The sequence below is a fragment of the Apodemus sylvaticus genome, chromosome 9 (genome assembly GCF_947179515.1).
Source record: "Apodemus sylvaticus chromosome 9, mApoSyl1.1, whole genome shotgun sequence".
Taxonomy (NCBI): Eukaryota; Metazoa; Chordata; class Mammalia; order Rodentia; family Muridae; genus Apodemus; species Apodemus sylvaticus.
The window spans coordinates 100,269,033-100,280,646 of record NC_067480.1 but is presented as its reverse complement, the minus strand read 5'-3'; the positions used below and the strand labels follow the sequence as shown (position 1 = coordinate 100,280,646).

Here is an 11,614-nt window from a genome sequence, read left to right as displayed (position 1 = left end):
ATTCTTTACACCATCTATATATCATAATGTTGCATTTTATTGACACTAGCAGGTCTCCATCAAAGATATTACTGGAGTTTATAAAGGATAGGTGGGAAGAAACCCAGTGAAATCAGTGAATCAAACCTGAAAAATTGCCTTTTTTTTTTAAATGGAGCAGTTACTCCTTTAAATTCTCTGTTTAAAATCAAACAGAAAACAAGCATCAACTCTGTTATACACTAACAGTCTTCAAAATACATCATTTGTACATGAGAAGGAACCAAGCTGTTTACAGAGATCCAAGCAAGAGTGAGAGAGAGCACAGCCTTCATAGTTTTTTCCGTAGTGGGAGGAGCCACTTTACAATCACTGGCCCTGAACAAAGTTGCAGAATTCTTCACCAGGTGCTTGAGGAAATCATGTAGATGGTTCAGTAATAAAGCAAGGCTTTTCTCATCTAGACATGTATAGGCCAACTTCACACCAATCGCACAAATAATCTTAGTAGATGTGGTGTTCCATACACCTGGGACATGGGTACATCCGGGTGATCTGAGAGAATTTCAGCACACTGGTCTCTCAAGTGTGTAGAGTAGCTGGGTGTACAACATTACATTGAAGTACTCCTTTATTCCTGCCACAACCTCATTAACAGCAAACTCCTTGTTATCTGTATATCCTGGAGACTTCTTATAATTTGTATAGTCCTCCAAAATGGAATCCACATTCTCCTTGGCAGGTAGATATAAAAGCTGCTTTTGTCTGGTGATCAGGTCCCAGTCATCCACAAACCATGGTTTCAGCTCTTCAGAAATCTTCACTTTAACTTCAAGTCTATTCATGAATACTTCTTCATTTTCAAGGGCAGGATCTACCCGGGTTCTTTTCTTCCTAGGAGGCTGAGGTATCTCACTGGTACTGCCGCCATTTCCTTTTCCCGGTGTTTTCTGCTTGTTCTTTTTTGTTTTCACTTCAACATTTTTCTGTTGTAGACCGGCTGTCATCCTCCCTGGAGCAGCCTCTGTCAGCTTTCCCTCTGCATATTGTTCCTGATTGGCCTTTTGAAGTTCTCTCTGTTTCTGCAAATTGGTGTCCACATGTTTGAGTACTCTGCTTTCTGGCACCCATTCATCCCAATTTTTATTCCAACCACTGCAACCGATGAAGTACTTCACTGGTTTGTCCTTTACAGCGACCCTTACATACTTGCTTCATAAGGAAGAGCCCCATGAAAGCACAGCACTCACTTGCCCTCCTGGAATTTAGGCTTTGGTTCCTGCTTGGTCACCATTTATAAGTGATTTGCCACTTCCTCCTTCTTTTACCACCCCTGACAACTGTCCCCTACTCTCTACCCAATCCAATTTCTGAATACTGCTTCCTTAGACTCACCTTTCCTTTCATAAGATAGGGATCTGCAGGGTGCAAGATAAGCACTCAGATCTCAGGAGTCCCAAGGATGGTTATGCTGTAGAGAACTGCCTGAGAACGGCCAGTTTCCAGCTACTGCTGTCTGAAGGACACTCCTCACTGAAGGCAGAGTTATGCCATACTTTATGCCTTTGATAACATAAAGTAGGTGTCACACAGGGAGATAAACCCTTTTATGTCTAGTGCACTGAGCACATAACCTTTTTACCCTCTGTAGTTCCAAGAACTGTGACTATATAAGTAGCAAGAGCAGGCATAGGGACTCTTCAGGTAACTCACATTCCATGCCTCTTATCAAAATGGAGAATTAGGTGAGAGGGCTCAGTGGGCTCAAGCATGTGACAGAGAGCCCGATAGCCTGAGTTCTGTCCCCAGGACCCACGTGGTGGAAGGAGAGAATGCGCTCCTATGAGTTCTCTGACCTCCACATATGTGTAATGTATGCCAGTGCAAGTATGGACACCTACAACAATCTTTAAGAGATGAGGGTAAGAGTCTATGTCCGGTCATTTGGAGGGTCTAGGTCTACTTTGAATTATATTGAAATTTTAAACTATTTTAAATTACTTCATGATACTAGGAATGATACTAGGAATTGAGTCAAAGGCAGAGACAAGCAGATGCTGGGAGTTTGAGGCTACCTTGTCTACATAGTGAATTTTTGGCCATTACATAGTGAGACCCCCATCTCTAAATAATAAACACACAAGAAACTGATAGAAAGATATACTAGCCTAAGACAGTTCCCAAATATAATGCTAATGTACATAAGTAACATACTATGTATTGACAAAGTATAATAATTAAATATTTTCTTTGGTTGCTTTTGGAATCCTGCATAGGATGTCAACTTCTGTCTGGGAACTTGGCATGTTGTAAGGGAAGGGAAGTCAAGATAATCTTCCAGGGAAGGAAAAGTGTCTAAAGAGTATAAAAATTTTCCATCACAGAGACACCCCCAGTATCATAATGGAGTGAAAAGAATAAGATTCTTTTCATGTGCTTCCACATTTTCAAGAGAGGTCAGAAACTTGATTAAAAGATTCTTCCATAATGAGCTGCTTTTTTTTTTTTTTTTTAAGGATTAAAGAATTGACTTGTAACTAAATACACTCCTGGTGAAAATTATACAGTCTTTTCTAGCTTTGGCTGAGAGCAGTCAACCATCTGTTAATTTGAAAATTTTTGTTTTAGTCTTCTTCCTTTTTAAAAAAATATATAAAGCACTAAATAGAATAAAAGAGAAAAAATGTCTGTCACAATTTTCAGTTTGGTATTGGAATTTCCCATCATGCCTATAAGCTTATTGAAATAATACCAGAGCACTAACTGGGATGCTCTGCTAGGATCCTCATCTTTGTTCTATTTTCAACAACAGTGCTGGCAACTTGACAGAGGCTTGAGTTGTCACAGAGAAAGGAGCTTCAGTTGGGGAAATGCTTCCATGAGATCCAACTATGGTGCATTATCTCAATTAGTGATCACAGAGGAAAGGGGCTTTGTGGGTGGTGCCATCGCTGGACTGGTTGTCTTAGGTTCCATAAGAAAAAATCTGAGCAAGCCAGGAGAAGCAAGCCAGTAAGACACATCCCTCCATGGCCTCTACATCAGCTCCTGCTTCCTGACCTGCTTGAGTTCCAGTCCAGACTTCCTTTGGTGATTAACAGGAATGTGGAAGTGTAAGCTGAATAAACCCTTTCCTCCCCAACTGGCTTCTTGATTATGCTGTTCTGGGCAGAAATACACACCCTAACCAATGCAACAAGAATAGCAATTACGTCATAAAAGATCAAAGTCAAGTTACCTGTTTTCCATTAGAATTGCAGCCTACGGGCTGGACAATGGTTAAGTAGAGCTGTGCACATCACCATTTCCTGGATATTGTAGTCTATAAATTTCAACTAGATTTAAGTTCTCTGGCCTTACATATGAAAAGCCAAATTCCAGTTTCCCCCAGACAAAAGCAGCAATGACACAATACTTTTCTTGCCAGTAAACTACATGGTCCTCCAATACAACTCTTTGAGGCTGCCAAGATGTACAATATTTGCTGACTTCCAGGGAAGACTGAGAAACCCAGCGTTGTTGAGCAACTAAAATAGTTATACCATGTAAGAGGATTCTAGGATAGCTTTAATTACTGACTCTTGGGTGAAAATTATACTTATAAATGTTTTTAAGAAGGAAATGCCATGATCTTTGACCCACACTCTTTGAGCACAGACCGAGAGAGACACAAATTGTAAGAAATTAGGTAATCCCAACAAAAATCAGTAATCAATGATGTCTTAATAATTTATGACTCTGGAATATTTGTGATTTTTCTAAATATATTACTAATTTATTAAGGAAAAGGTAAAATGACACCTTCTACATAAAAATAACCAGTAAAATGTATCCCAAAGTTAAGTCAGCCAAAGAGGTCTGTTTCAGAATTAAAAATCAAACTAACAAACACACACAAAAGAAATTACATTAGATTTTAGATTTTATTTGAAAACAGGCAAGTAAAAGAGGAAAAATCCAAAGAAGCAAAAGCCAAATCCACCATGGTCTGCACAGTCCAGTTGCCATCCCTCCCTCCCTCCATCCCTCCCTCCCTCCCTCCCTTCCTCCCTCCCTCCCTGCCTCCCTCCCTCCCTCCCTCCCCCCTAGGCATCACAGATGAGGCTTCTGGGTCCCATTTCTCGCATGGATTTGCTCAGTTAGTGTCCATGCTTTCCATATAAGCATCCAACTGTGCGTCCAACCCCTCTGCAGTAAGCTGCTGCTTCGAGTTGCTGCTGGCCCCTCTAGCTCGTCCCTGGTAGCCTCCACTTGTCCCTCTCCTGGTGACTCCAGCACGCGAACCTCCCGAGCCAGGGTTTCTTGTCATGCGTCCTCTGTTGATGCTTTGTGCAGGTCTTGGTTGCATAAGGATCTGGGATGTGACCAGCTGGATCTTCATGCGGCAGCCATCCAAAGGCACACCATTGTACTCTTGCATAGCCTTCAGGGCATCTGCTTCCCGTTTAAAGTGCACCTCTGCTGTCCCCAAACTTTGTCCAGAGCGATCATAGTGCACAGTGGCTTTCTTCAAAGTTCCGGATGAAGCAAAGACTTCCTGTATATCAGCATCGGACACTGCAAAGTCCAGGTTGGACACAAGCAGCTTCCCACCGCTGTCCACGCTGGCTCCACGCACGAAGGCCCTGTGGACTAGGTCCTGCTGCCACTTGTCCCGACGTTGCTTCTGGTGGCTGTATGGTGCCACCCGGTTCCTGCCACGCAGGGCCATGGCAGGCTGCTTCCTCCTAGGCTCACCACCGCCGCCTACTTTGAAGCAACAGAGGTTCTGGTAGCCGGCCCCTCTGCGACCCCGGCCCCACCAGGGACCTCCTTGCTGCCTATGGTTCAGCTTGATGATGTCATCCAAAGACATGTCCACTTTGTTGGCCATCTCCAGTGTGGATTCGGGCATCAGATCGAGCCCACCTGTTTTGAAAACAAAGTTATAACCTTATGTTCAAAGTCTCTCCCTGGTGCTTTTAGCATAGTAAATCACTGAGCAACAGGGAAGAGGTCCTGAGAACTTGATGAGGAAAAACAAGAATTTTCAACAGGAACACTCTTTATCGACAAAGGTTTCAATTGAAACCATTACAGGTGGCTGTATCTCCTCCTGATTGTTTGGTAAGTGATAGAAGTGCTTAATTACATTTCTGGCCTACTCAGAGTGATTCCTATACAACTCTTAACACCACACTTTCCAAACAACATTGGAAACATCTGAACAGGCAAACCCAATGAGCTGAGGCCAGTCTCTGGGAACCAGTACCTATCGAGGAGACAATTCACCCATCCAAGTCTTCTGAGCTCTACCTGACTCCTGTACCAACACACCACCAAACAAACCAGAAAGGAATTTGAGGAATTTGAACAGAAAATAAAATATAACCGCATTGTCCAGGTTTGCATAGGGGAACACTGTCACAAAAAAAATAGGGTAAACTAAAGGGGGAAAAAAAAGGTTCAGTGTGGTGGCCAATGCTTTTGATCCCAGCCCTCAAGAGGCAGAGACAGGAGGACCTTTTCAAGTTAGATGACATCCTGCTACTACACCTAGACAGCTCTAGACTGTCCAGGGCAGCCTAGTACGACTGAAACTAGAGAAAAAAAAAAAACCAACACTCTCTGTATATTTTATCTACAGAAGATAAAAACATGGAAACAATCATAAGTAGAATGATAAGTATAAACCTCCAAAATACACAATTTCAAAATGACAACGTTACTTAAAAGCGAGTACAATATAGAGTTGAATGTTAAGTTTAAGTCTTGGGATTTTTTTTTCACACCACAAATCATCATCCCCTATAAAGAGACAGGATACCAATGAAAGCAATGTTTGGGAGCTGTAACCTAGATGCCAAAAGAAAATACTGTGGCTAATTCTCTGTGAAACCCACTAATCTGACTGAAAGCTTCATTTTTTTCATAGCCTTCTCCCAGAGTCCCTCTTACCTCTTAAATCAGTTGGCTTTCTTTTATGTAGGTATGGAGGGGGAACACGCTGTAGAGCAGAGGTGTCGTCCAACTCAGAGATCTGCCTGCCTCTGTCTCCCAAGTGCTTCGGTGAAAACTTTTGACAGCTAAAGAAACAGAACACCATCTGTAAACTCCTCCCATTAGATAGGAAAAAACAGAACAGAAAACAAAGAAACAAGGAAAGAAACAACAGCAGAGCCAGAAAATAAAAAAAAAAAAATGGACACACATCCCAAGATTCTGTGACTGCAACATAGGGGGAATCAGAGACCGTCCTCTAGAAGGGTGTCACAAAGACAGACAGCTACTACTTGTGTTTATTGCTGGGCATCTCACCCATGGCTGCACACATGGGTACTGCACGCAAGTACTCGGCCATGGAGACCCTCTTGGAACCCTCCTGGAAGGATCTTAAGAAGGAGAATAAAATGTATGGAGTGTATACTAAAAGAAGGAAGGCTTGGAGATACGGGGGGCTTAGTGTTCTAGACACTGGGCTCTGCCATCAATTCCATTGGAATGCAACTCACTGGGTCCCATTCTCAGATTCATCTCAGTGTCTTTAATGGTGCAGAGAGAGAGAGAGAACATTGGTTTGTTTGTTTGGGTTCCCTTTAAGACCTAGTCAGACTCTGTAGCCTAGTAGTTGATCTATGGCCCAGGCTGGCCTCAGGATCCTAGATTTGCTTAACTCCCTCTACAGAGTAGTGAGACATCAACCCATGGGCCACTCTGCCCAGCTCAGAGAAATAGTTTTGAGACAAGTATCTTTCTTCTAAATCTTTGAAATGAAAAGCATCATCACTATGGTAGTCAGGGTTCTCTCTAGAGAAGCACAACTTACAGAATGAATCTCTACATACATACAGAAAGGGGATTGTGTTGAATGACTTACAAGGTGTGGTCCCACTAATCCAATGGTTTGCTATGATGATGGAAAGTTCAGAGTTCCAGAATCCACTCAGTCCACAAGGCTGGAGGTCTCAACTGATCTTCAGTAGAGATGCTGGGATCCCGGTGAAGGAATGGACTTGCTAGCAAGGTGAGAGCAAGCAGGCAAAGAGGAAAAGCTCCTTCTTCCCTGTCTTTATATAGGCTTTGAGAAGGAGGTGTGGCCCAGTTTGGATTAGATTAGAATCTCAGTCGGTTGATCCTGATTGGATGTCCTCAAGGCAAGATTCGGATTAAAGTTGTGTGTCTGCCTGCCTGGAGATGTGGATCAGAAGTGATCTAATTGCCCAGCAGTGGTGGCACACACCTTTAAGCCCATTTAATGCTGGGATTAAACAAAACATAGAACAAAACAGAAAACAAACACAAACCAAAACCAAATAAACAACAAAGACAAACAAACAAGGAAACCAGAAAGGGACCTAATCATGATCACCTCACGGCACATTCAGCACCACACCTATCAGCTTTTTGAAATTAGACCAGACCTCTTCTTGAGATGCTTTGCTAGCATGGTTGTTGTTGTTGTCATTGTTGTTCTGTTTTTTTTTGTTTTGTTTTCTGCTTTCAACACCCATCGCAATGACCTCTTAAAAGACCCGAGTCAAATGAACTGTTTGCCATTCGAGTTGCAGTCACAGGCTGGCCAATGGTTAAGCAGATTTGTGCCTGCCACCATTTCCTGAATGGTTTAGTCTGTAAACATTCAAGGGGATTGAACTGGTCTGCCCTTGTATATGAAAACCCCAAATTCTAGTTTCCTCCCAATGAGCAATGACACTATCTATTCCTTGCTAGTAAACTACATGGTCCCCAGATATCACTCTAAGACCCTGAGATGTAGAATATTTGCTGACTCCCAGGCAAGATTGAGAAACCTAGCTCTATTGAAGCACTGGAATATAATATACCATGTAAGTGGCTTTGAGGCCAGCTTTAATTCCACTCTCTTGGGTGACAACAATATTTGTAGGCCATACTTGTGAATGTTTTTAAGAGGCAAATACCATGAGCTTTGGCCTTCACTCTTGAGCCCAGACCCACAGAGACCCAAACTGTGTAAAGATTATTCTATCACGACTGTTTGTGGCCTTTCTCAGCTCCACCCCACGCTTACCTGGCCATGGCCAGGTAGCTCTGACCCATATCAAAGGGGCTGCTTGCCCCTCTTTTCCCTCTCTCTCTCATCCTCTCATTCTCTTGCCCTCTTTGTCTCTTCCATTTTCCTTTCCCGTCCCCACTCCCTCCACATAAGGTCCTGGCCAGCTTCTACTTCTCTCCTCCTCTCTGCCTCTTAACTCTCCCCATCAACTCCCTTCCCCATGCCCCAAAGAAACTCTCTTCCATGCTATACCATCCTGTGGGTGGTCCCTCTGGGTGAAGGGTTGCCTCTGCATGGGTCCACTGAGGCACGCTCTTCCCCCCACAGGCCCAGAGAACGCAATCTTATTCCACCTTCTACTTTGATGATTACAACAACCACCAAAGAAATCAGTCTCCAAGGTGAAGGTGAATTACTACTTTAGTACCCTAGAATGCCTGTTCCCCCACCCCAGCACACCTTTGCCTTTTAGTATGGCAAAGGTGAAAATGCTACCTTCAACACAACAGCAACAAGTAAAATGTATCCCCAAGATAAGTCAGGGCCAAAGAGGTCTGTTTCAGAGTTAAAAATCAAACTAAAACACACAAAAAGGCAAAAAGAAATTACATTAGATTGTAGATTTTATTTGAAAACAGGCAAGGAAAAGAGGAGAAATCCAAAGAAGCAAAACCCAAATCCACCATGGTCTGCACAGTCCAGTTGCCAACCCTCCCTCCCTCCCTCCCTTCCTCTCTCCCTCCCCCTAGGCATCACAGATGAGGCTTCTGGGTCCCATTTCTCGCATGGATTTGCTCAGTCAGTGTCCATGCTTTCCATATAAGCATCCAACTGTGCGTCCAACCCCTCTGCAGTAAGCTGCTGCTTCGAGTTGCTGCTGGCCCCTCTAGCTCGTCCCTGGTAGCCTCCACTTGTCCCTCTCCTGGTGACTCCGGCACGCGAACCTCCCGAGCCAGGGTTTCTTGTCATGCCTCCTCTGTTGATGCTTTGTGCAGGTCTTGGTTGCATAAGGATCTGGGATGTGACGAGCTGGATCTTCATGCGGCGGCCATCCAAAGGCACACCATTGTACTCTTGCATAGCCTTCAGGGCATCTGCTTCCCGTTCAAAGTGCACCTCTGCTGTCCCCAAACTTTGTCCAGAGCGATCATAGTGCACGGTGGCTTTCTTCAAGGTTCCGGATGAAGCAAAGACTTCCTGTATATCAGCATCGGACACTGCAAAGTCCAGGTTGGACACAAGCAGCTTCCCACCGCTGTCCACGCTGGCTCCACCCACGAAGGCCCTGTGGACTAGGTCCTGCTGCCACTTGTCCCGACGACTTTGCTTCTGGTGGCTGTATGGTGCCACCCGGTTCCTGCCGCGCAGGGCCATGGCAGGCTGCTTCCTCCTAGGCTCACCACCGCCGCCTGCTTTGAAGCCACGGAAGTTCTGGTAGCCGGCCCCTCTGCGACCCCGGCCCCACCAGGGACCTCCTTGCTGCCTCCGGTTCAGCTTGATGATGTCATCCAAAGACATGTCCACTTTGTTGGCCATCGCCAGTGTGGATTCGGGCATCAGATCGAGCCCACCTGTTTTGAAAACAAAGTTTTAACCTTATGTTCAAAGCCTCTCCCTGGTGCTTTTAGCATAGTAAATCACTGAGCAACAGGGAAGAGGTCCTGAGAACTTGATGAGGAAAAACAAGAATTTTCAACAGGAACACTCTTTATCGACAAAGGTTTCAATTGAAACCATTACAGGTGGCTGTATCTCCTCCTGATTGTTTGGTAAGTGATAGAAGTGCTTAATTACATTTCTGGCCTACTCAGAGTGATTCCTATACAACTCTTAACACCACACTTTCCAAACAACATTGGAAACATCTGAACAGGCAAACCCAATGAGCTGAGGCCAGTCTCTGGGTACCAGTACCTATCGAGGAGACAATTCACCCATCCAAGTCTTCTGAGCTCTACCTGACTCCTGTACCAACACACCACCAAACAAACCAGAAAGGAATTTGAGGAATTTGAACAGAAAATAAAATATAACCGCATTGTCCAGGTTTGCATAGGGGATCACTGTCACAAACAAAATAGAGTAAACTAAACGGGAAAAAAAAAGGTTCAGTGTGGTGGCCAATGCTTTTGATCCCAGCCCTCAAGAGGCAGAGACAGGAGGACCTTTTCAAGTTAGATGACATCCTGCTACTACACCTAGACAGCTCTAGACTGTCCAGGGCAGCCTAGTACGACTGATACTTGAGAAAAAAACAACAACAACAACAACACTATCTGTATATTTTATCTACAGAAGATAAAAACATGGAAACAATCATAAGTAGAATGATAAGTATAAACCTCCAAAATACACAATTTCAAAATGACAACGTTACTTAAAAGCGAGTACAATATAGAGTTGAATGTTAAGTTTAAGTCTTGGGATTTTTTTTCACACCACAAATCATCATCCCCTATAAAGAGACAGGATACCAATGAAAGCAATGTTTGGGAGCTGTAACCTAGATGCCAAAAGAAAATACTGTGGCTAATTCTCTGTGAAACCCACTAATCTGACTGAAAGCTTCATTTTTTTCATAGCCTTCTCCCAGAGTCCCTCTTACCTCTTAAATCAGTTGGCTTTCTTTTATGTAGGTATCGAGGGGGAACACGCTGTAGAGCAGAGGTGGCGTCCAACTCAGAGATCTGCCTGCCTCTGTCTCCCAAGTGCTTCGGTGAAAGCTTTTGACACCTAAAGAAACAGAACACCATCTCTAAACTCCTCCCATTAGATAGGAAAAAACAGAAAACAAAGAAACAAAGAAAGAAACAACAGCAGAGCCAGAAAATAAAAAAAAAAAAATGGACACACATCCCAAGATTCTGTGACTGCAACATAGGGGGAATCAGAGACTGTCCTCTAGAGGGGTGTCACAAAGACAGATAGCTACTACTTGTGTTTATTGCTGGGCATCTCACCCATGGCTTCACACATGGGTACTGCACGCAAGTACTCGGCCATGGAGACCCTCTTGGAACCCTCCTGGAAGGATCTTAAGAAGGAGAATAAAATGTATGGAGTGTATACTAAAAGAAGGAAGGCTTGGAGATACGGGGGGCTTAGTGTTCTAGACACTGGGCTCTGCCATCGATTCCATTGGAATGCAACTCACTGGGTCCCATTTTCAGATTCATCTCAGTTTCTTTAATGGTGCAGAGAGAGAACATTGGTTTGTTTGTTTGGGTTCCCTTTAAGACCTAGTCAGACTCTGTAGCCTAGTAGTTGATCTATGGCCCAGGCTGGCCTCAGAATCCTAGATTTGCTTAACTCCCTCTACAGAGTAGTGAGACATCAACCCATGGGCCACTATGCCCAGCTCAGAGAAATAGTTTTGAGACAAGTATCTTTCTTCTAAATCTTTGAAATGAAAAGCATCATCACTATGGTAGTCAGGGTTCTCTCTAGAGAAGCACAACTTACAGAATGAATCTCTACATACATACAGAAAGGGGATTGAGTTGAATGACTTACAAGGTGTGGTCCCACTAATCCAGTGGTTTGCTATGATGATGGAAAGTTCAGAGTTCCAGAATCCACTCAGTCCACAAGGCTGGAGGTCTCAACTGGTCTTCAGTAGAG

The 11,614-nt window shown here is 43.9% G+C and overlaps 2 protein-coding genes and 1 pseudogene across 2 annotated transcripts; all 3 read right to left on the bottom strand.

Annotated features, from left to right (window-relative positions):
- Positions 1–221: 221 nt before the first annotated feature.
- On the bottom strand, positions 222–1,985 carry LOC127692002 (mortality factor 4-like protein 1; annotated as a pseudogene).
- Positions 1,986–4,114: 2,129 nt separating this feature from the next.
- On the bottom strand, positions 4,115–4,873 carry LOC127692001 (THO complex subunit 4-like). The gene has a single exon (XM_052191887.1). The coding sequence runs from the start codon at positions 4,871–4,873 to the stop codon at positions 4,115–4,117; it is 759 nt and encodes a 252-aa protein (XP_052047847.1).
- Positions 4,874–8,800: 3,927 nt separating this feature from the next.
- On the bottom strand, positions 8,801–9,250 carry LOC127692759 (THO complex subunit 4-like; the record flags this gene model as incomplete). The annotated part of the gene is made up of 1 exon (XM_052193358.1): positions 8,801–9,250. A coding segment is annotated over one exon (450 nt), but the record flags the coding sequence as incomplete, so codon positions are not given.
- Positions 9,251–11,614: the final 2,364 nt, after the last annotated feature.